This window comes from Solanum tuberosum, unplaced genomic scaffold (genome assembly GCF_000226075.1).
Source record: "Solanum tuberosum cultivar DM 1-3 516 R44 unplaced genomic scaffold, SolTub_3.0 scf00315, whole genome shotgun sequence".
Classification (NCBI taxonomy): Eukaryota; Viridiplantae; Streptophyta; class Magnoliopsida; order Solanales; family Solanaceae; genus Solanum; species Solanum tuberosum.
The window spans coordinates 22,904-49,294 of NW_006239239.1; the positions used below are offsets into that span (position 1 = coordinate 22,904).

General features: G+C 32.8%; 1 protein-coding gene across 6 annotated transcripts; it reads right to left on the bottom strand.

Moving 5' to 3' along the window:
• Window positions 1-4,100: 4,100 nt before the first annotated feature.
• LOC102595599 (protein MATERNALLY EXPRESSED GENE 5-like) lies at window positions 4,101-19,801 on the bottom strand. Of its 6 annotated transcripts, none has more exons than XR_001475122.1 (7): window positions 19,531-19,800; window positions 9,260-9,381; window positions 8,950-9,184; window positions 8,808-8,869; window positions 8,634-8,715; window positions 4,705-4,883; window positions 4,101-4,340 (listed from the first exon to the last, which is right to left on the bottom strand). XR_001475122.1 is itself a non-coding variant. In XM_006360093.2 (7 exons), exons 1-6 carry the CDS (start codon window positions 19,637-19,639, stop codon window positions 6,745-6,747), a joined length of 714 nt encoding a protein of 237 aa, XP_006360155.1. In that variant the 5' UTR covers window positions 19,640-19,799; the 3' UTR covers window positions 6,089-6,490; window positions 6,727-6,744. The 6 variants fall into 6 exon arrangements, 4 of the variants coding, with proteins under 4 accessions (XP_006360157.1, XP_006360156.1, XP_015170209.1 ...); XR_368318.2 differs by having other exon boundaries at window positions 4,660-4,883; XM_006360093.2 differs by lacking the exons at window positions 4,101-4,340; window positions 4,705-4,883 and adding exons at window positions 6,089-6,490; window positions 6,727-6,848 and having other exon boundaries at window positions 19,531-19,799.
• Window positions 19,802-26,391: the final 6,590 nt, after the last annotated feature.

Genomic DNA, 26,391 nt, shown 5'->3' on the forward strand with positions numbered 1-26,391 from the left:
AAATCAATTTATCACCGTATATTTTAACATGTAATTTACTCTCTCTTTAATCTTTTTTTTTTTGCTTTTCTTGATGTTTTATTTATTTTAAATTTTGATATTGTTTTTTTTTAATATGATTTTTTTAGAATTAAGAATTCTATATTTTGAAAATTTGATTTCATTTTTTATTTTAATTAATCTAAAACTTGATTTCTTGAGGAAAAAAAAAATTGTTTCACTTAAATTTTGAACTTGTTTTTGGTGTGTTTTTCTATATCTAAAATACTGTTTTGTTGATGAAATAAGTATATTTAATTCTGAAATTTGTTGATATATATAGATAATATGAGATCATAAAATCTTTAATAAGGATTTCTTAAGTTTTAGCTTAAATATGATAAAAAAAATCACACTTGAATACGGAATATAAATTGAAGAGAGAGGAAAATATAGAACTTGTATTAATTATTGCAGTTTAGACTTTTAATTACATGTTTTGATTTTTGGGTGATGTATATTTCTTTTGCTACAATTTCTGACAACAATATATAATATGCATTGTTTTACAACCAGATTTATTCTTCCCGGATTTATACCCGTTGAATACTAATTTATACATTTTTATTTTTTGTCTTTGTTCTAAAATTTCAAGTTGGATACCAAGTGTATATAAATTGGATAAAACATTAACTTGTTTTAGATTGTCTAATTTGCTTGAAATATCAGTTACATCCAAGTTTATATAAATTGGATAAAACATTAACTTGTTTTAGATTGTCTAATTTGCTTGAAATATCAGTTACATTTTGTTTTTTTCATTTTCAAGTGGGATATCTGTTGGATACCAATTGAATACAACATTATTGATTTTTCAAATTTCCAATGGGATATTAATTTGATACTAAATTTATACAAATTGGATACAATATTAACTAGTTTTACGTTGGCTATTTTAGTTGAAATCTCAATTACATGTTGTTGTTTTTTTATTTTACCACTGGGACGCTGGTTGGATACCAAATGTATACCAATTTCATACTAAGATTTGACTTAATTTTTCCAGTCAATATCAATCGAATACAAACATTACCTATTTTTTGAGTATACATTTGAAAAACACTGAATACACAAATGATTAACTAGCACACATAATAAATATTTTGAAATTATAATTCAATAACTTAAAAGACAAAATAAATCAAAACATGAGTTTTGCCACAATAAAACAACCAAATCAAAATAAAAATAAATTATGTCTTTTTTTTAGAAAGGTAATTTGAACATGTCTTCCTATTGTGTTCCTCCCGAGGACATGTACTGCACGTAATCTTAGACCTCTTGAATTTCACATCAGCAAACCATTTACAAGTTGTGGTCTCCCTACAGTTCTTTTTGAACCAGGCGACAATAATTCCTGCTCCGACACTTTTTTGAATTGCATATTTTTCTGTTTCATCATAAATTATTGTGTCAATATTATATCATACAAAAGTACAAATAACTTTTATACATATGTTATATCAATATACAAATTTCATACCTTTTTTATGCTTACAAAATTCATACAAAAGTAAAATACATATGCTATTTTAAAACAATTTCATATGTTATTACAGAATACAAAAGTAAAAACACATATGTTATATCAGTATACAAATTTTATACAATTCATATTCACACATTTCTTACCTATTCCATGCCAAAAGTTATCAATTATTCATATCAGGATCATGCCACTAGATTACCAAAATAATTCCAACTTAGAAATATTAATTGTCATTTCTTTAATAAACAGTATACCAAATTCATTACATTATTATTCTCAAAATTCATTACAATATAATGCCAAAAAAAAAAATTCAATCAAACCAAAAATCGTAACCAAAACATTATCAATTGTCATACATGCTTGGTAGTATAAGTATACAAATTCCAAAGAAAAAATTATCTATTTTTTTAATCAAAAATATACCCAAAAAAAATGCGTTAGACAAATAATGAACAAATTCAATGTTCATACCAAAATATAACATTATACATTTTTAAAAAAACGCCATAATTCAAATTATTATACACAATAAAAAATCTAAAAACAGTAGACAAATTTCATTTAATTATTATGCACATTTTTCATATCTATTTCATGCCAAAATTATACCTATTTCATATCATAAGTCGTCACTTTTTCACTGCAGAATCATGTCACTATAATACCAAAACAATACCACTTTTAACTATTAATTGTCATTTATTAGACAAATAGTATACGAAATTCATTCAAATATAATTCTAAAATCGTACCAACATGGTATAACCAATATACCAAATTCAAATAAATTTTATGTAATTTTTTAACCAGAAACATACAAAAAAATGAAGAATTTTTTTTTATTGATAAAATCAGAATTTTTAATTAAATTTAACAAATTAGAGTGAATTAAGGAACTGAATATTCTTAATTAGTTTGAATTTCCTTAATTTATGCTAATTAGTAATTATCTTCAATCAATTCAAATTTAATTAACACACTTATTTCCCGTTTTTTTACCTTTTTTTTTCAAAAACGAATTATTTTATTTTTTTCAAAATAAATTTTTACAATTATTTAAAAAAAGCTTTTTTTTTTAAGAAACTGTTACAACCAGAAATTTTTTATTGCTACAACTTGAAAGTTTAATTCTACTGCTATAACTTGAAAATATTAGTCTAATATATGTCATATATGAAATTTTCACAATTGTTAATTCAAATTAAATGCTATAAACATAGTTTGATTTAATTGTACCCCATAGAAAACTATTGCTATTTCGCCTCTCTCCTGGTGAATCTCGCTGGCAGTCTCCCTCGCCTCTCTCGCTTTTATACAAACACAAACGCATTTTGTGTTTGTATAAAGCCAGAGAAAATTGTATATATACATATATTATCATTCCCCTCTCTCCCATCTTCCAGATCTTGCTCGCCACTCTCCCAGATCTCACTCGCCTCTCTCACTTTTATACAAACACAAATGTATACATTGCATTTGTGTTTTGTATTAAAAGCGAGTCCTATACACTTATGATTATACAAATACGATCTTTCCCTGCCCAATTTTCTTTTGTCTTTCTCTCTTTCTCGCTTTATACAAACACAGATTATACAATTGATCTTTTGTATATGTATACCGAAATAGAAACAGATTATACAACTGCTTTCTTTTGTGTATGTATAGCGAAATATACATATTTATGTTTGTTATGGAGCGCAATTATGCAAACTATAGCTATAGCATACAAATATGATTTTTATGTTTGCTATATGTGAAAGTTGCTCAAAAAAAATCATTTTGGAACAAGAAAGTATGTCATGTAAATTGATATAAAATAAATATTTATTAATTACTAAATTTAATTGAAATTTTAATTTTAGATATTTGTTTGTATTAAATATAAAATAATGTTTTCAAATAAGTTCCTACCAAAAAAAAAATAGAAGAAAAGATTATGTGCAATTACACATATATCATTGTACTTTTTCTTCCCTCCTAAGTAGGTTATCGGGAGGTTTGGCCTGATTATTTTTTTTAAAATAACAGCTTATTTTCTTCCATAATTTTATAGGTGAATCAGAAGAGCGAACTAGGCACTTTTGATTTGGATATTCACACATTCTTTAGCAAAAACACAACAAATTTAACACATAAAAATTTAAGTAGCAGCAAAATTAAAGATAAAAATAACTTTAGATTTTTAAGTAGAAATCGATAAATTAATTTATTCTTTTTAATGTGTGATATATGTTAAATAAAAATCTCAACTCATCAATTATAAATCTATTATTTCAGTCTATACATTTTACCGTGTATTTTATAATTACTAGCAATCCAAACTGAAGATAAAAAATTACTCGATTGTATTTGGTGGAAAACAAATTATTGACACCGTTCATTAAAGATGATAAAGTCGTTAAATTGAGCAAAATAGATGTGAACCTACTCGCTAAAAATTTTTGTTAGTTGCTTCTTTATAATCTGTATACTCTTCGTAAACAGTGGCTTCGTCTCTGCACCCTGGCTCTCATCTCCTTTACATGACAGTAGGTGATAAAGCCAGAACTTTCATTAAGGAGATTCAATATATAGAAATGAACATACACGAAAGTAACATATTTATTATATATATTGTACATTTATTTTCGACCCATTTACACATTGTAGCTCTGCCTCTGCCTGCAGCATGATACAAGTCAAAACCAGCAAAAGATTCATCCATTGAAACTTGAGTTTTCCAGAAACATTTGCAAAACTAATCATTCAAAAAGCTAAACCATAAACACTGTTGGCTCAATCTGTTGATCCCACCCCAAAAGCTATCAATCTGCAGAACAACAATGTGGCTAAATTATAGCAATGTGAATAGAAGTTTCTCTCAGCTCAAATTAGTCCTAAACAAACCAATAAAAACTAAAGTATAATAAACAGGTCTCGACAAACACAAACAAAACCAAGGTATTCAAGACTACTTTTTCATTTGTAGCACTCCGGAAAAGATAAAATTTTGAAATATTAGTCAAATAGTGTTATAAACAACAAACAAAAAAGGTTTTTTCATCCTCGAGTTAAAGAGCAGTAAAGAAATTTTCCGAGTAAAGCCATGTCAAACAATGCAGGACTAAGACAAAGTGTGTGTTAATTACCAGAATGTGCTCTTTGTAGGTAGGTGTAAGTAACTGCAACTGTACCTTGAACAACTATCAATGAAATAAGCAATACGAAAAGAGAGCAAGAGAGAAGAATTCATCCCAGTAGGCCACATTCTGAAAGCACACCATTTGTAGGATCACAGTTCTTGCCATGCCAATGGCGATCTCCGATCATAGCCAAATCTTCATGAATGATATTCAGTAACTCTACTGTACACCTTCAAACAGAAATCAGGCATCAGCTTCAAGAAGTTGGTTAGCTATTTTGTTGAGGCAAATTTCAGCTTCTTGATGCACATCACAACTGAAGCAATTGCTTTTAGCTCACTCATATAAATATAAGGGTGAATAAATCGCGCCTATTCAAATTACACTATCCAATCCTAAATTGACGTCTAACAGAAGTTACTTTTAAATTTAGATTTACAGAATTAGGCTGGAAAAAATGGTTAGGAGTACTAGTTGAATATTCTGTCCAGACATTAACCCATCGAAATTAGCTGCTGAGTTTATTTGTTGGACTAAGCAAAGGACGTAATTTAGCAGGACACTTCTTAATCATTGGCAAACTAAAATTTTATCATTTCACTAGCTAAAGTGGGCGTACGCATTTTGACAACTGTTCGAATATTTAAATAACAAATTATTTGACACTCGATTTTAGAAGGAAAATAAAATATCGGTGAGCTTTCTTTTAGTTGTAATTATAAATCTATTCGGACTTTAAAAAAAAAAAAATACAAGTCGTCTGACTATGCATTTTCTTCTTTTATTCTCAAGTATTTCTTTCACGGTGAGCTTCTAATGGACTAAGCAAGCTGCGTAAACTTTCAACCCAGTGCATATTGAATAGGCTCTGTAAATTTCAAAAAAACGCTCATGAGCACTTAAGGAAAAAAATAAACAAATGGGAAAAGCAATGTTTTTCAGATGGATTTTTTCAATATAGTTAACCACTTTTTTAACCGTAAGAGGGAGATCATTCAGATTGTGTCAGCTCCGGAATGGGGGAGGTGAACTCCTGAGGAGCTGGAGTCAACTAATTTTTCGCCTTCGTAGTAATAGACCAACAACAAAAGGATGATACACACACTGAAGGAACATGGGGAGACTCTATACGTACAATAGTAAGTGATTTCATAGCCTCCAAATAAAAAACACCACCAGCAGTCCAGCACCAACCCCCGCCTCCCAAAATAGTTTCTTGGGCGCACACACTTTATTTGGAGTAGGTAACCGAAAGTCCAAAACCGTCAACAAATGGAACCATGGGAAGGCACACACACTTTCTACCAGGGATTGTTCCCATCAACTTTAAAAGTCTCCAGACCTAAATGACAGCAATCAGACAATCAAAATTGACACAAAAAGCCTTCCAGTTCTTTCATCAACAGAACAGAAGTTGATGGGTCACCACATAATACCCTCGAATGTCTACTTGATCATAACTTGTAGCGAATTTAAAAAGGAATTCAAACGATTCATGGCATGATCAGACAAGCAACTTTTCAAACTGCTAACGAGCAGGTCGACTTAATATTACAGGTACGTTATTAACATTCTATGCGCAAGATTCGAGGTAAAATCATCTCTCGCCCATCCAGATATAAAATTTAACAACACATGGGGTCCAGTAAAGTTGAGGTTGAAACGAAAGCTAAACGCATTCTTAGCAACTATCACTTCCTCCCCCGAATAAAATAAAACCCAGCAGTTTCAAGGTGGTCCTAACGAAAGCGCCCGATCAGAGAAACACATCGCACACGAAACTGCAAAGCCGGCATAACGTCGCTAAGTATTATATATCTCCGAACTTGGGCAAGTCCTACACAGAAGTATAGTTCCACAATTTAGTTTGAGTTATGAACTTTGTACCATATGTTATGGCCATCAACTAAGTTGCAAGGACTCTTCACTTTCGATGCCGCACCCGTGTCAGATTCTCCAAAAATACACTACTTTTGGAGAATCCAACACGCACCAGTTGACATTTTTGAAGGGTCCGAGCAACATAGGCCATCGATAATAAAGGGTCAAGCGCATCGAAGTCTAGCATGTCACCTGTAAATACGCATAGTTTCAACGTTTTCCACGATGCCCTCCACCTGACCTAGCACCAGGATTGCGAGAAAATTGCAGCTTTAAGCTGACTGAATCACGCTCATGCTCATCGAATTTATAACCTGCAAGATTTAGTTTTACTACACCATCGCAACAAATTTCTCTTTCAGGGACGACTCAAATGTACACAAGCAACATGTGATATTGTATACATTTTCCGAAAATTGGATCTTGGGTTTGCTTTCAAGCAGAAAAGGTTCAGCATGCAACCAACAAACGAAATGACGAGGTATTCCCCATGCTGTGGCAGAGTCAAAGGTACATGCTGAGCTGCGCAAGAGAACAGCTTCCAGATGTCCAACTTCTATCAAAAGTTTAATCCCCTCAAAATTGCCAGAAGACCAAAATTTTAACATGCAATTCACACCACTAAATAAGATGAAAGGGCTGCAGAAGAAGTGAGGAATTAACCACTAGACTTGTGCACAGGAGGAAGGAGGAAGCCTAGTTTCAAAGATTGAGCTTTGGAGACAGACTGCCAAGACAAACTAATCTTGTTCAATGTGTTAAGCACTAGGCATTTGTCCAGAAACAGCTCCACATAGTAACTAAGAGTTTGGTAATTTACAGAGCTCCTATTTCCCCAGCACAGCTTCATCTTACAAAATTTAGAATATTCACAGAACACCGATTTTGTTTAGTGCTATTCTGATGATAAATTGAGGATTCTCCACAACCAGCACTGAATAATGAGGTACCCATGTCATCAGCTCTAAAGAACACGTGGAGAAGTTTTTTATCAATAGCTCCGACAACAAAAAGGAACTGGTCGAACCACAATTTGCACTAGTGAGGAGATAAACTACGTTCAAAAGAGATCTAGATAAAATGCTGAAAAAATGGCCCAAGAATCTCCATAAATTCAGGAGGTGGATGTCACTTCACACGTACACATTCCTCAAAATATATTAGAGAAAAAGTTGTAGAGGAGACAAGTTAGTATGGCACTCAAAAGGCTGGAAAGAACAAGGTGAAAATGTAACCAAATGCGAAGAACCAGCATCGTCAGGATAACTACAAAGAGAATGTCCCGGGTAACCAAACTCAGGAAAAGAAAGATACCAATCTACTTAGACTTACCAATAAAATATTGTTCCCGTTTGTCCATACAAAATTCACTTTTTTCAAAAGAAAAATTCAAAACAACAGTTGGTTATACATTTGGAACAATTTTTTCAAAAAGAATTTGAAGATGAGTTTAAAATTCGAAAAGTGGTTGACCAGTTTTTCAAGAGAAATTTTTTTCCCACTCACAAATTTCAACTTTTTTCAAATCAAATGCATGTCCAAACACAACTCAATTTTCAAATACCCTTTTTCAAATATCACATTTTTTATGTCCGGTTGCCTACTTAGAGTTATACTTTCACGAATCGTAAATAAAGGGTGCCAGTGTAGGAGTGAGTAATCTATTCTAGAGGTTTTTGCAAGTAAGCAAAATTTTGGGCACAATTTGACAGGATTGCATATGTATTATTATCACATTTTCTATGCCCAAATGCCCAGAAAGAGTTATAATCCTAATTTTGCAACTTAGAAGCAAAAATATTTCTTCTTACTCTCGTTTAAACTTTGAAGACCTCAATCTTATATCCCTCTGTCCCAACTTATATGACGCACTTCCCTTTTTCTGTGGCAAAACGAATGTCACATTTTTACATTTACAAAAAATTAAAATTCCAATTTTACCATTAATCAGAACTTTGTGTCCGGTCAAACAGTACCGCTTAAATCGAGATCGGGGGAGTACTTGTGTCTGCAGGTTACCAAAAGGGGCAAGAATATGAAGGCTAACTGTATTACTAGCAGTCACGAGATAAGACTACAGAAGGGTTTGTCAAGCTCACCTTGTAAGGCATCCATTGCAGTAGCTGCATGAAGGGGACTTACGAAATCAACAAAGCAAAGAATCAAAGGATCGCCTCCAGCCTGCATAAGTTGATAGAGCAGTGAACCCAAAATAACAGTATACAGAACTAGACCTGAACTAGACCTCGATAAGATGTGAAAGGTATTCTTACATGTCTTGATCCTTTTGGTACCAGCCTAACTTCTTTGTAACCTAAAAAAGGGCGGAATAAATCTGCAAAAACTCAAGTCAAGGGAAAAACTAGATTGGGCCATACGACAATAAGAACAGAAAATCTTGCCACACAAGGATACGTGACACTTCTCTTCTTGTACAATCCGCAGGCAAACCCTCTACAAACAACGTACTGCTAGCATCCGGAGGAAGGGTAGCTTCTGGTCTGCCACCTACCATTCCAACATTCCTGCTTTTAAAAGCTAGTTGGTCGGATCCCCCGATGCCCATAACACGTGGATCGTCAATAGGATGGCCACTAATTCCACTATGCATGGATCTTGAAGACTCACTGGCAACATGGGAGGAAATTTGCTGGAAATTTTACGACTATATTAGACCTATACAGTATCAAGAAACCAACCTCAAAAGAAAATAAAAATTAAGTACCCCACTACGGAGGTAGCGCTCATAGGATGCTTCGATAGGATCTGCGTCTCTCCCGACTCGAGGCATTCCCCTTTCAGCATCACGGCCATAATAGCCAGGATATTCAGGACCACTTGGAGCATCTAAAAGTGGAAAACACCAAAAGAAATTAATTACAGAAAGAGAGAAGGAAGCACTAAATTGTGGGTCAGGCTGCCAGCAACTTATATTTTTTCCTGGTAATATATGAGCACAAACAAACAAGAAAAGACTAGTAAAATTAAGCTAATTAAAGTACAACAAATATCAGCATGAACGTGAGATAACCAAACAGGAACCAAACCTGAAAGTTGAAACAGTTTTTACCCTGATTTCCCTAATCAACTTTTTAAAGGTTTGGTTAAAGCAACTTGTAGTCATGCAGAGTTGCAACTTAAAATCTTTAGTACCAGTGGGCTGTGGACTAGCACAATCTTAGCCAATAATATCATTGCACTTCCATACTTTTTATTGATATACTGATACATACAACTAGTCAACTACTACACATCAATCCTAAGCTAGTTAGAGTCAGTTATATGCATCATTATTGTTCATTAGGGGTGGGTAATTGATCGATTCAGTTCTGTTTTAAAACTTCGGTTAGGTGTTGTTAGTTACTCAGTCCATTTCAATTTGATCGTCTGGTGGCTAAAGAAAACTTTTGAATCTTCTTGTGTTAAGTTAAAGATATGTTGAATGTACTATAATGTTCTTTAATATTGTGGTCTTAAATATGCCACATGGAAAGTTGAAATTAAAGAGTATGCCAGAAAAAAGGAAAGAAACTTTATTCTTGAAACGAACTAAAAAGGAAAGTAGGACAAGCAAAATTGAACAGGAAGGAGTATTAGTTTTTGAATACATGAACTGATCAGTGATCATCGAACAGAAGATTACTCAGTTCGGTTTTTATCATTTCAGGCCACTGCTGTTACACCCATTTTTAGCTCATGTAGAATGTTCACTATTTTTCTTGAACCCTTCTTTCCCCTTAGAAACTTTTAATGATTTTGAATTAAGGACTAATTTCAACTTGCCTATATGGTTAGATCCATATATAATAATAGAAATTGCAATCTCCAGAATATGATTGATTTCTGAATACCACCGTGCATGACTGCTATCTTCTATCTTGGCATATTGAATATGCTTACTCTACTATAAAACCTCTGCAACATATAGTCTTGGATTATATTTGGGTCTTGTGCAAAATGGACTTGTGCTTGGGAAACACTTCATCTTTCCACCCTAAACTGAGCATAAATCATCAAATAGCTTATACACCCTCAAAGCAGATTCATTACTAGAAGTAAATTTGTTTAAGGAACAGCTCGTCTTCTGGTAATTAATTTTCTGAAACCTTTCCAACTTCCTATTCATCAAAATATCTGATGTGTTATAGTTGAAGGGAAATCTAGTGCTGCCAATAGGTTAGAACCAAAGATGCAAGACTCCAAAGACGGCAAGGAGTTCCATACCTTCCTTTTCTCTGCCTCCTTTTGTACTCAATCACTTTGTTATCATTAAGAAACCCAGTTTAGTTAGTAACTTAGGGATCCCCATGGCCCAAAAATTATTGTTTCTCCATATGTGTCCCATAAATATATTTTAGTCCGGTCATAAAATGTAATCAAGCCTTTTTCTTTTTTTTGAAACTAGTAAAGAAATCGAGCCTTTTTCTTAAAAATCAAAAACCTAAGTTATAAAATCCTAAACCTAAAACACTAAAAACAAGAAAAGGAAAACCAAAATTTCAGATTTTTTGGGTTAAAAACCATCACTGCAATTAAAAGCTATCTCGGTCCAATATCATAAAACTTAGAGGGTGTTTGGATTGGCTTAAAAGTTGGTCAAACCTACTTTTAAGTCAGGTTTTGACTTCTGCAAGTGTTTGGCAAATATAAAAAATAATTTAAAATAAGTCAAAAATGACTTAAAATAAGTTAAAAACCAAAAGTAGGTCTCCCCCTACTTTTTATTTTTTGACTTAAAAATCATTTCAGTTTGAATTTTTAATTTTGACTTAAAAGCTATTTTTTTAAGCCAATCCAAACAGGCTCTTATTCTCTCTAGCACTAGAAGTACTCTCCATTTTCTACTGGTACATAAACCTTTAACAAGACTAAAAGAGTGCTCAGTGCTAATAAACATTAAAAGTAAATGTACCAACATGACTAAAAAAACTAATCCCACCTACACCCTTCTCAATTTATATGACACTGTTTAACTTGGTAAAAAATTTAAGAAAGACAAAAGAAACTTTTGAAAATTATGTTCTAAGATAAGCCTTGTACATTTGTGTAGCGATGAATCATCCCATTAATGGTAAAATGAGAATTCTAAAGTCAAATTATCTCTATATATAGAAAGGACAACCTTTTTTAACAGACCTAAAAGAAGCAAGTGTGTCACATAAATGGGGAAAGAGGAGGTAATTGTTATTGCCTATATAATCTTGGTATTCCATTGTGCCTTACTAGTCTGCAAGGATCCCAGGAGATTGTACATTACTTCCTTCCATAATATTATTTTATTTTTGAGAAAGTTAACAGTTTTATAGACAAGAAATACACCAATAGTGTATATCAGCAGTAATTACAAGAGTAAATGAGGGAAACACCAAAACCTTTTACCACCTACACCCTCATAAACTATAAAATAAAAGTAATTTCCTCCACCTCCTTATGTAGGGTATGTATACACCAAAAATAATTGGTCACCAAACAGTTAATCTTCAAACTCTAAGCTCTGGAAAGGGATGCTCTTGTTTTCAAAACATCCTTGACTCCTTTCCTTCCAAATTGTCCACCCAATGAAGGCAAGGACAATCTTCCATCTCTCCTTGTGTCCCAACACATTCCCATCTTTGTTCCAGCATGCTAACATATCTGAAGTATTTTTTCGCATAGTCCATCTGAAACCCCTAAGGTTTAGGAAAATCTGCTAAAGTTGTGTTGTCACCTTGCAATGTAAGAAGAGATAATTTGTCGTCTCTATTTCATGTTAGTTTCACAAAAAGCACCTAGAACATAACTGCCTCCATTAGGTTTGTCTCATCCCCTCTTAAACACCCTATGATCTTACACCTACAACTGGTGCATTTGCTAGGCATAAATTTGAGGTGCTAGAGCTTTTAGACACTCCTAAAACTTTACTTGTTCCTTTCTTAATGTTCCATGGGATGTCTTCATTCCCAACTTCCCATATATATCCCATGCTCCCTCCTCTTTTAGTTTTTTGCTAACTAGTTACCCTTTTATTCCCATCACTGACTTCTCGGTTATTTGTGACTCATCTCCTTTCACATTCTTCTTCGATTTACATTCAAGACTACCTGTTTATGTTTCATAGTCATAGCTTTCCTTGGTATAATGTTGCAATCCTTACATGTGGTTCATCACATCTTTGGGAAAGGATAAATTTTGTTTGACTATGATTAACCCACTCTTAAATGTTATTAAGTGATATTTTCTATCTTTCAAGTATGAGTAACTATAACTAAATCATAAGCTAAAGCAACATCTTACATTCTATAATATCTTTCCTTCGTCATTCCTAGTACTATATATTTCTCACATGTGCTTGGTCAAATCAATTACCATCTCAACTCACATGACTATTTAGATCTCTCCTTACAAAAAATATGTTGGTTCGTTGCCCCCAAGGCCTAGCTCGAGTGGCAAAAGGTGGAGGATTTGTGGCTTAGGTCGCAGGTTCAAGCCCCACACCACGCAAAGCGAAGCCTGGTATTTAAGTGGAGAAGGGTAGAGGGGCGGGCCCATTATCCACCGGAGTTTAGAAGGTTGTGATTGGTCCAAAGGGCGGGTCACAGACGGATTTCTCGGTTATCAAAAAAAAAATGTTGGTTCCTTGGAATCCTCTGAACCGATGTTCTATATTTTTTTCCGAAATTTAGTTTTACTTTCGTCATCTAATCATACTAGGTGAAATGATGCCCGCATATGTAGATATTTTTTAGGTGGTATTTGTCATTATGTTTGTTTCAATTCAAATGACATAGTTTGACAAGATATGGTGTTGTAGTTTTGACCGGACACATAGTTTTAAAAAAGAAAGACTTATGAAACGTATAAATTTTATATATGTCATAGCATTTGAATGACCATAAGATTCTTAGTACTTGTAATCTTAAATATGCCACAATATTTGTTTGATTATAAAACTTCTTATCCTTATTTTTTATCTAATTTTCTCACTCAATCAAATAAATTGGACAAAAAGCTTATTAAAATGGCCATGACAAGCTGATATTTAAAAAATATAATAAGTCAGTTGCCCAAGTAAAAACAGAGTGAATCTTGCCCAAGTAAAAACAGAGTGAATCATTGGACAACATTTTTGGAAAAGGTTATGTATACGTATTAAGAGAATTACTACATTGTTTATATACATATTACATATATGATTGTGAACTTAGTAATCATTTTAGTTTTTTTCTTAACTTAGACTTGTCTCGTTCTTTTGAAAAAAAGGCATATTTCAATTACTTTTTCAATAATTACGGTAATGCTGCAAAAGATAGATTTATATTATCCAACTTAGGTAGATAATTAACTTTGTTAAACTGGAGTTGTACTCATAAGTGAAGATAATAGTTGACATAAATTATATACTAAAACTATATGATATAATAATTGAATTCTTTAACTGGACATTTAGTGCAATAAAGTTAAAGTTGTTAACCTATTTCAAGTATCATCCTGGTGAGAATACATAAGTTGTAACCAATGGCGGATCCAGAATTTTCAATAAGGGGGTTCGAAAAACAAAAATGTAGTGCATGAAGTTTGAACTTGGAACCTCAAGATGAATTTTAAACCCCTAAACCACTGAGTCAACCTCTAGCCTTGTGTTCAGGTGATTCAAAATCTATATATATCCATAAAAAAATACCTTACATATATAGTGCAATTTTTTGTCGTGGGGGTTCGGGTGAACACCCTGGCAACCCCCTAATCCACCCTTGGTTGTAACATAGTTTTTCATTTTTCAATGGAGAATTTTGTTTTTCCCGTGATGCAGCAAGTAATAAGACTGAGGTATTAGCATAAAAGAACTATATATTATCAGGAAGGAACATCTCTACAAATGCTATGGATACAGAAAAATGCACTTACGTTATCAAATATTATTGGAACAAGAAAAAAAAGGCAATTGATAAAAAAGGAACAGTAATGAGAACATAAAATTGTTTGAGATGACATTCAAGATTATTCATAGCAGTATGAGTACTAATTACAGATGATTAATTTATTTATCACAGCTTTCTTGAAGCATTTAAGCTTTTCCTGCAAAACCAAACTGTGAAAACGTAATAATTGACATAAATCACTTCTCAATACTTATTTTGTCCAAATAAAATAAAATCTTGACCGACTTAAGAACATAGAGGTTCTATTTATGAGCCCAAAAGCATAAGTAGGAGTTTACTACTCAATATATACATTGGTTCAACTCTTGTTGTCTCCTTATTAAGTTACACTGCCCTTTAAATTTAAGAATATAACAAATAGGACCTTTGCTTTATCTGAATGAGTGACCGTTGGTGTTTTGTGCAGGACTAAATCACTAAACTAAAGTTTCACATGGCATGACGACTAGAATTCTCCAAAGGTGGTTTGTACTGTTGGGTCAAATAGGTCAACTCATCCAAACATTTTTATGGGGAACGGGAGATACAGTAAACCACCATTTCAGCCAACAGAGCTACTCCATTTCATTTGAATTACATAATAACCCTAATGACTAGAATTGCAAACGGATGCAGCAGATCAATCTCTCCCTTATTAATTAATTGTAAAGGAATTGATTGCACAAGTACTTTTGACATTAATTGTCTCCTTTCCCATACAAGGTTTAGTGAAATAATCACATTCCAACATGCCTTTTTTTTTTTTGATGACAAGGAAACCCGCAGCCGCTACCCTTTGGGTGCGCACAGGGTAAAACCCCCGCTCCTATGCAATAGCTCGCAAACCACATAGGAGAGGTAAACCGCACTAGGCAAGCCTGGTGCGACGAGCTCGACCCAGAAGGCAAACCCCTTGCTTTCGCTAGCAAGGGGTTTCGAACTTGAGACCTCCAACATGGAAGTCCCAAGCCCAAAATGCAGAAGGGGCAATATCTTTTCCATCAATCGATCAATTGACGGCTCTCTTGCTCATTGCACAATCGGTGTGAACTGGAAATCCAGAAATCTTTGCAACCCCTTTCATCTAAAGTTTTACCTGCAGAAGATCCAACATGCCTTACCTCTACAACTTAATGCCTACTTCCTACTTCAATAACAATCACTTATTATCCATTTTTGTCTATCCACAATTTATAACACGTGCTGCAAATCTCTCCAACCTTTTCCTCTTTACATTCAGTTTTTTGTAGGCATACAATACCACTTGTCCTTTCTTTTAAGGTAATACAGGAATCCTACCAAAGAGCCTATGTTCAACCAGTGTTTAGGCAGAGTCTGCTTCATCGCTTAAAGTTAGCAATACCGACAAGACTTATATTCAATGTCTTTTTTGTAACAATATCACAGAAGAAGGAATTTATTGTCCCAGGCATCATTTCATCCGTGGTAATCCAAGCATTACTGCTTGTCAAGGAAGAATTGCTAAAGTTTATGTTTTTGTATTGATTTTGCTTGTACTGTGAAGAATTTTATGATATCTACATTAGTCTTTAAATTGAACATTTGCTTATATATATTGTCGTTGTGGAAGGTTTATTTTGGTCTTCCTTTAAAAATTGTGCTTCACACTTCGCTTGAGTGAAGCAAGGCCTTGTTGCTTTTTTCCGCTTCACGCTCCCTTGAACACTAGTTTGAACTACCTACTTGGACAATCGCCTTTTATCATCATCTGTCCATGATGGTCGGAATCATTTCCTATCTTGCACCACACCGGGGGTGTCAATTGTTCATGATGTAGGAATCCTAGTTCATGTCCAGGTGACAATGTGATGGAATCCTATCCCCTTTTTAGCTAGTTTTACACTGACGGTCAACCTCAATGGGAAATTGTAGGTTCACCACTACTTTTTTTTTGAAACTTGTAACTTTGCCTATATATGTTAGAATCCGAATCTTACAAGAGTTGTAGTAGCCCCATATTTACAAAGTACTACCTACATCTATGATTCTATGATCCTATGTCTATAATGAGTCTAAAACATCAATAATAGAGACAGGATTATTTAAAAGTAACTGATTACACCAAAAACACAATAGCAAGATGCAATTAAGCTTAATTTGTTGCATACTGTTCTCTATGCTCTCAAAACACCTAGAATTCCTCTCCTTCCATATTGTCCACCAAATGCTTGTTGGGACTATCCTCCCCCTGCCTCTATTCTTGGCCAACAACCCAGCTTGTTCCCAGCTTTTGCCTCTGTAATTTTCCTAGGCATGCTATTCCTCTAGTTGTCTTGTGATTCTACAATGTAGGAATAGATGATTCACAGTTTCTACCTGCTCCCCACACAAGAAGCACCTGGGGCTTAAAATTATCCCTCTTTTCATTAGGTTCTCTTGGGTAAGCACGGCCTCCTTTGTCAAAAGCCACACAAAGCATGCCACTTTATATGGTATTTTGGTTTTCCAAATGTTCTTCCATGGCCAACTGCTTGGCTGTTGGTTGTGGTTCATTTTCCTGTACGCTTTGCTCACTTTGTATGTGCCTTTCTCATCCCCCTTCCACCATAGTTCATCTTCATCTGTTCCCAACCCACTGAATTGCTCAATCTTGTTGATGAAATCTGTCATTCTTGGTATTTCCCAATCATTGAATTGCCTTTTGAAGTTGAATCTCCATCCCTCTTTTGTCCATAATTCTGCCATGGTACTCTATTGGTGTAGTACTAATGAGTAGATATCTGAAAATTACCTTTCTAAGTTGTCTTCTTCATGCCATTCATCTTTCCAGAACCTAGTTTTATCCCCATTGTTCACCTTGATCTTGAAGAAGCACTTCAGTTCATTCCAGAGATCTCTAATGGATCTCCATAAGTTAACTCCATAAGGAGTTGTAATTTCCTTAGTCATCCATATGTCTTCCTCCTCATACTTAGCTTTTATGACTCTTCCCTATAGTGTCTCTTTATCATTGGCATACTTCCATAGCCATTTCATTGTTACTATGAGTATCCAAATTCTTTATCCCCAGACCTCCAAAGTTCTTGTCAATTATCAGAGATTCCCATTTGAACAAGTGGTAACTTTTCCCGTCTTTATTTCCTTGCCACAAAAACTTCTTCCTGATTCTGTACGACCTACTAATGATTATTGCTGGTATAGGGAACAAAGACATCATATAAGTTGGCAAGGAATCTAACACGGAGTTGATGAGGGTTAATCTACCCCCTAGTGATAAGTACTGTCTTTTCCCCCTTGCCAATTTCTTCTCACATTTTTCAACCACATTGTTCCAAATTTCGTTAGACTTTGAGTTTGCTCCTAAAGGCATACCCAAGTACATTGTTGGCAAACTACCAATCTCTCCTCCCAGAATTGCATTTAGGGATTGCATGGTTGTGACCTCATTGATCAGATAAAGAAAACTCTTTCCCCAATTGATGTGCAATCCAGACATCCCTTCAAAGAGAACCAATATCACCCTCAAAATTTTGATTTGATCTTCATCTGCATCACAAAAAATGAGGGTATCATCTACATACTGCAAATGAGTCACCTCTAGATTATCCCTTCCTTCTTTAGCTACATTGAAACCTCTCAACCACCCATTCATATTTGTTGTTTTGACTATGCTGTTGAGACCTTCCATTGCTAATAAAAATAACAATGGTGACAAAGGGTCACCTTGCCTTAGACCCTTTTGTGCCTTGAAGAACCTTGTTGGTGAGTCATTGATGATAATTGAAAAACTCACAGTGGATATGCAAAATTTTACCCAATTTATCCACTTTTTTCCAAACCCCATCCTATTTAGCACTCCCAATAGATAGGCCCAATTGACATGGTCATAGGCTTTCTCTATGTCAAGTTTGCAAAGAATCCCTGGTTTTCCTTGCTTCTGTCTGGATCCCACTGCTTCATTAGCTACCAAAACCGCATCCATGATTTGCCTTCCTTCAATAAAGGCCATTTGTTGTGAGTCCACCAGTTTTGCCATCACTCCTTTTAACCTCTCTGTGAGTACTTTAGAGAAGATTTTGTATATACTACCTATCAAACTTATTGGCCTGAAATCCCTTAGCTTTTTGGCACCTTTCTTCTTTGGAATAAGTGTAATAAAGGTAGCATTGAAGCTCCTTTCAAACATGTCCTTCTCATGAAAATTATGAAAGGCATTCATTATATCATATTTCACCACTTCCCAGCATTTGATAAAGAATCCGATGGTAAAACCATCAGGCCCTGGTGCCTTGTCTGTAGTGCACATCTTTACACATCTCAACACCTCTTCTTCCTCAAAACTTCCTTGCATCCTCTCCTTTTCCACTGTTGATAGAACTAGACAGTTTGGAAACTGGTAAGCGGGTTTCCAATGAACTGTTTCTGTATATAGACTTTGATAAAATTCCACTATCTCCCCTTCAATTCTAGCATTCTCCTGAATTATTTCTCCTTGCACACTAAATATGCCCATACACAAAAAAGGGTCATCTAATGAATAAACACCAAAATAAAGCTCTAGTATCAAGCCAAAAAAAAGAAGAAAAAAATTGCCCTATTAGGGGGACTACAAACATATACTACAGCTTTTTTTATTTCCTCCACTTTCTTCTGCAATACCAAAGACATTCTTGATGAGTATACAAGACATTCTTGGTGAATATTCTCCCAATTCCTACCATAACTATATCACACCAACCAAAACAAAAGAGGCATACAAATTAAGTTTTTGACTGAAAAAGTAAATGAAAGAACCCTAGTTTCTACAAGCCATTAAAATTTAGTTTTTGCTACGGATTTTTTTTATTTCCTCCACTTACTTCTCTAATACCAAAGACATTCTTGACGAGTATACAAGACATTCCTGGTGAGTTATCTCCCAATTCCTACCATAACTATATCACACCAACCGCAACAAAAAAAGGCATAAAAATATGTTTTTGACTGAAAGAGTAAAGGAATAAACCCTAATTTCTACAAGCCCATAAAAAAATTTAAGTTTTTGACTGAAACCCTAGTTTCTACAAACCTTTCCAATTGAGCAAAAAATATGCCGAAATCTTAAATTATTTAAACACATAAGAGTTGATTTAGATACCGTATTCGCTTCGAGGACGTTTTGCGACGAATGGAGCAAGAGACGCCGGCGCCGCCGGAGCCGCCTGCTGCTGCCCACCGCTGGTGTATCTCCAGTAAGCATCCGCCATGTTACTCCACCGAGAGAGAAGTATAGTCGATTTCTACTACAATCGACGAAGAGAAGGGAAAGTAGTGCCCACTTTCTGCAAATCCGATAATTTAAGGAGAGACTGACTAAACGAGAGAACGATGAATTGAAGAGCAAAATGAGAAATTTTCTAAAAATGAAAACTTATTTATATATGGGAGATTGTGTTCCCCTCAATCCAAAATTAATTCTAAATATCAAATTATTAAAAAAAAATAGAAGTATAATGCAAGGTTTATTTTATAAGAAGTACTTTTTAACTACGGCGTGCAAATACCGAATTGATAAATCGAACCAAAAAAAGTGTTATTGGTTTATTGTTATTGGGTTATTGGATTAACGATTTTTTAATGGTTTGATGAAAAAATATTATCGGGTTATCGATTCGGTATTGATTTTTAATATTGGATTATTAGATCGATAAACCAATAACTCATTAAGACTAGAAATTTATTAGATTTACTTGTACATAAATATTATATATTAATCTCAATACCTTACTAGTTACTGTCTTTATCCTTTAGACTTCAATTCACACTTCAAAGTGACTTTTAGTTCACAACTTCACATTATACAAAACGTCAAAATCTAAAGTAAGAATCATATTCCTCTTTATTTTTCTTTGTGTTACACTTGTATAGTTTTTTCATTACATTATTGTGTTGTCGCGTCAAATTTATTAGAGAAGTCATATATTTATTTTATAAGTAATTTCGTATTGGTTAAATGAAAATCGAATCGTTAAGGACCAAAATCGATAAAAAATTTCTTATTGGTTTAACATATTGAAAAATCGAAAATCGATAAACCGAATTGATAATACATGAAATCAAACCGAACCGACAGATACACACCCGTACTTTTAACTTCTTACAAAATTTTGATTTATATATGGGAGATCGTTGAACGTGCATTATGTGCTTATATATAAACTTTTTATATTAAAAAAATTATACTATTTAGTAATTTATATTTATAATTTTTAATATTTAATTATTTGTTTGGTACAAATGATCGATAAAGTATAATATATTTTTAAAGAGAACTTACCAAACTAAGCTAACATTTAGTAGTTAATTGGAAAATATGTTATAAATTGTGTTCCAAATTTAATATACAACATTAAGTTGGATTTGAAAATTTCATGAAAACAATAATTTTCCCAATGAACTGAAAAAAAAAATCATAAAGAAGTGAATTATTTTGTATAGCCAAACGAGTCCTTAATGACCCAACAATATAGCATTTCACACGAAATACACTTTAAGCACAATTTAATTAACAATTACAAGTTATAGTCAAAGCCTAAAATTCACCCCACTCTCTGTCTCTTGTGTTTCTTCTTTTCTTCTCATCTTCTTACTTCTTCAACCTACTCTAGCTTTGAAGATGAGGGGTGTACCACCAATGACTAATGCATATAAGTTAAAGTATGTTATCTAATGTCAATTTGTATGATAATTTTATCAAACATAAAAATATAGAATTAATGCACTAACGTATAAATATGAATTAACTGACTATACTAAATAAAATTTGCTTTGTGGAGTGATGGTTTTGAACCAGCATCCTCACACCAGAAGTTTGTAACGCTTAAACCAGCGCACCCAAATAGTGTTAAGGTCTTTGGATGCCTAATAAAATATAGTATGTCATGTCTCAAGGTGTGTGTCTATATATATATAATTTTCTGAAGTTAACGGGTGCACACGTGGATCCGCCTCTGACGACAACCACCATAGACTCTCTCCTTTTTTCCTTCTCATACTACTGAAGTGAACACCAACATATCACCTTTTTCTTCTTTTTTCGTGATTTCATAATGGTACACAATATTTTTTTGTATCAAGTATGACCGTTCTTTAGTCCTCTTCATTTATATGTTGTGTAATTAGTATATAATAAATGTATAATATGTATATAATTAATGTATAGTTTATACACTTCGTATACTTGTGTCAGTTGATCCTTCAACGTCTACACCAATTAAATTAGAAACTTAATTCGAAAGGCGACAGTAGGCTCGAGGAGGATCAAAAGATTAATTATACAATTATTGTACACAAATTATACAAAAAATTAAGAGTGAAAGATTATATAGTGGATATGGACAAATATGTATATACATTATCTGAAAAGTGCATCACACTGTATATAATGCATCTACCATTTTTAGTGCTCGTACATTTATATACACTTTGTAGAAGAAGTGTATAACTAGTGTATATTATATACATGTAATGCATATACAACTTATAACATGTAGTTCAGCAAAAAAAAAAAAACTTATAACTTGTATATAAAGTGAATAATTAATATATCTTGTTTATAATCGTATAATCTTTCTCGTACGGGTATTCTCAATCTCACTCGTTCTTTCTTTTTCTTCTTTTTCTCTTTAACATAAGATATCAAATAATGTGTGGTTTTCTTAGTAGTGATCAAATGATGATTCATATAATTTTTTTCTAGTCCTAGCTTCTTTTCGAGAATTAGTTCAAAATTAAGAACATACAACTAAGTTTTATTATTTCATGGAAGAAGAAAGAAAGAAAGTGCATGAGAAAGAAAATGGAACAATTCGTTGTGGAAGAGTTTCGAAATTCAAATTTTAGAATTTGACATGTCGTAAATATGAATTGTTTCGAGTGAATTAATAATATATCAAAAGAATCAAAACTTCGAGAAAAGTTCATGTCTACAATGTGGGGCTGTTTAAAGGAGCTTCGAGTTGGTTGGGATTAAGAGAAAAAATAGTTCGTTGAGGAAGATGAACGGTTGTAATGTATGATATTGTATAAACAATGTATATATACATTTTTGAAACATAGTTATACATTATATATACATGATTATACACTATTTATATATTTCGATACATATATACATGTGTCCTTTTCGTTAAATTTGTTTTGTCGCATATACAATTAGGTAAGAAGCCCAATTCTTTAAGTGCTCTATGACCTTAAAGTTCATATATGGTCATAAAGTCTGTTAAGATGATTTGCAAAACTTAGGATTATTTTTTAGCAGTTGATGTTTAGCTTTTGTCTCTGTTTTAAAATTTTGTGCCAAAAATAACCTCCGTTACATATCTAAAGAATAAAAAATAAAGCAACTTTCACATATAGCAAACACAAAAATCATATATGTATACTATAGTTATAATTGGAGTAATTGCGCTTCATAGCAAACATAAATATGTATATTTCTCTATACATATACAAAGAAAGCAATTGTATATAATATGTTTTTGTTTCAGTATACATATACAAAAGATCAATTGTATAATCTGCGTTTGCATAAAAGCGAGAAAGAGAGAAAGGCAAAAGAGAACTGGGCAGGGAAATATTTGTATTGTATAATTAATAAGTAGTATAGGACGAAGATATATGTATTTGCATGTGTATATATAATTTTCTCTCGCTTTATACAAACAAAACGCAATTTATACATTTCTATTGTATAAGCGAGAGAGGCGAGGGAAAGACTGGCGAGCGAGATCTGGGAGAGTGGCGAGCGAGATCTGGGAAAGGGGAGAGAGGGGAACAAAAATATATGTATATATATAATTTTCTCTCGCTTTATACAAACACAAACGCATTTTATACATTTAGCGTTTGTATAAAAAGCGAGAGAGGCGAGGGAGAGAACGAGAGTGGCGAGCGAGATTCACAAGGAGAGAGACGAAATAGCAACAGTTTGCTATGGGGTACAATTAAATCAAACTATGTTTATAGCATTTAATTTGAATTAATAGTTTGCTATTATATACAATTTTCCCTAAAAAATAACGTTTGTACAAGTCAGGCAGGCAAGGCACGATGTTGAATATAATCTCTATTCTATTTAATTTTAAATTTTATTGTTGACAAAATTAGTCGGTATTGTTCAACCTATCACAAATTATGCTGAATTGATTAGATTTGATACTATTTTCATTCTACTTATTTTGTTAATTATTCATAAAATTTTACCAAATTGACAAAATATGCTTGTATTCACACAGCTAATTTTAAATAATGATTTACCATAATGATCTGTTGGCCTATTAACAATTGAACTGGAGCCATATCTTATCTAAATTCTTATTCTCACCCCTACAAGGTCTTTAAATAAACTGAAATGTTTAATAGGGAAACTTTAGAAACTAAAGTCATGATAGGATGTGTGATATTACGATAGAAGAATATAAATTTATCTATGCGAAAAAATTAGATAAAATAGCCATTATATAATTCAAAATTTCTTACCAAAATAACTCAAGTATCACTTATTATTTTAAAAATCATCTTAGTATCACATACTTTTAAGATAAAATTACAATTTATCCCTTAAAAGTTTATAATTATAGAAATCCCTCAAACGGATACAATAATATAAGCGCTGATACATTAATCTAATGCGCGAGATACATTAATCGTTAAGTAAGATACACTACATTTTTATACATGATACACTAATCTAAATGCGCGAGATACACTAATCTGATGCGCGAGATACACTAATTTTGATGCGCGAAAATGAGGGATTTTTGGATATTTGTAAAACTTATAGGGGAATAATGGTAATAAGTAAACTAAAAGGTGGGATTTCTGTAATTTTTCCTTAATAATATGAAGTACTGCAATATATAAATATGTATATACAATATATATATATATATATATATATATATACACAATTATATATATCATATATATATACACAATTATACACTAGTAATATAATATTGATACATTACATATAATCATATTTGTTGAATCTTTTTTTTTTTGTTGCCTATACATTTATTTAATAACCCCAACTTATGCCGGCAAAAAGAATCTTGAGGAAACTAAGCAAATACCCTATAAAAGTAAAATAATTACAAACATATATTCATTTACATTCATACCCCACTAAATAATTACACAATACACCTCTCAACTAATTTCGCTTAACTGATACTAAATCAATATTATATACTATATTGATATCATTAAGGTTGATAATTTCACTTAATTGATACTATATATTTATACTCTTATAGTATCACCGACTAATGAGTAATTTCTGAACAAGAAATCTTAATGATACCACAACAATATAACATATACTCTTATAGTATCATTGACTAATGAGTAATTTCTGAACAAGAAACCTTAATATACCACAACAATGTACATATACTCATATATTATCATTGACTAATGAGTAATTTATGAACAAGAAACCTTAATGATACCACACCAATATACATATATTCTTATAGTATCATTGACTAATGGAGAATTTCTGAATAAGAAACTTTAATGATACCAATACAGTGTGTGTCTATATATATATATTGATTTAGTATCAGTTAAGCGGAATTATCAGTCTTAATGATACCAATACATTATATGATACTGATTTAGTATCAGTTAAACGAAAATTATCAGCCTTAATGAATGGGGTATGAGCTGTATTTTTTTTTTAAGAGAATGGATATTTCTTGAATTACTTGTGATTGGAGTATGAACATGTAATTATTTTGAGTTTTGTGGCCCATTTTTGTAGTTTTTCCAAAAATTATTCGTTACAAAGGACATAGTTTAAAGACCAAACAGAATTGCAAATGACCCCTTCATTAGACTATAATATATACATAGGTATACATCACATATACATAACTATACACTATATATACAAGATCGATATATCACCATACAATCTTTCTTTTCTTTTGCCTGTACATTTACGTAACAACCCCACCTAATCCCCGTGAAAAAAATAATTTGTTACGAAAGACATAAATTAAAGATCACCACAAAATCGAAACGGAATTGCAAATGACCCCTTAATTAGACTTGGCAAACGGCATCAGATTCGAGCCAGAAAGTACATACTGGTTAATGTGTACCACGGATAAGAAGTAAGTCGAGGTAATGTCAGAAAATCACTTTAATGGAGAGTGTATGATTTTTTATGATACAAGCTGTATATACAGTGGAATTGAAGGACCACTCTATAAGCTCTCTGAATGTTTTATTATAATTTTTGAAAAAAAATAACAAAGAGAAAGATAGGGTAGGATGGTCCTCTTTTTTACAGGTTACCTTAAATATGTAACCACTGGAATTTACACACATAAAAGAAGTGGAGAGAGAGGATAAGGTATCAGAAATGGATCAAATGCACCCCCACGGCTATCTTGTCTCATGATGTACTAGTGTCCTTGATGACTTTATGTACTACATATACATAAAAGAAAATTGATCTTCCATTGATATATCTTCATGAGGTTTTCTCTTATTATTATTATTATTATTATTATTATTATTATCCCTACATGTTAGAAACTTTAAAAGGTGGTCCCCTATAACGGAAAGTTATAGAGTCAGAATTTTCATTAACGAGTGTTAATTAGTGTTGGTGTGATATGACATGTATCAATGAAATAGTTGAGGTGCGCGAAGTTGTTTTGGAAGTCATGAATATAAAAATGAAAGTCATGTTATATCCGTACAAAACATGAAAGGTGGTTTTGAATTATTTGATACTATAGTGTCGGTGAGAGATAACAAGTATGAATTGAATAATCGAAGTGTACCAAGTTTGCCTTGACATTGCTGATATAAAAATGAAATTTGTGTACTATCTCTATAAAATTATAAGGGGTCCTTTGTAGGGTGTATACGAATAGCGTTGAATATGGTGTTAGTAGTACTTGCATTAATAATGTTTGTTAGTTATGCTAAGATTATTTCT

What these genes read in the sequence shown, in the direction of transcription:
- LOC102595599 (XM_006360093.2), bottom strand. Translation starts at nt 19,639, where the DNA reads ATGGCGGATGCTTACTGGAGATACACCAGCGGTGGGCAGCAGCAGGCG. An exon ending in ACGTCCTCGAAGCGAATACG is followed by an intron (nt 9,382 to 19,530) that starts GTATCTAAATCA and finishes TTCCACTTTTAG; the next exon opens with ATGCTCCAAGTGGTCCTGAA. An exon ending in TACAAGAAGAGAAGTGTCAC is followed by an intron (nt 8,870 to 8,949) that starts GTATCCTTGTGT and finishes GAGTTTTTGCAG; the next exon opens with ATTTATTCCGCCCTTTTTTA.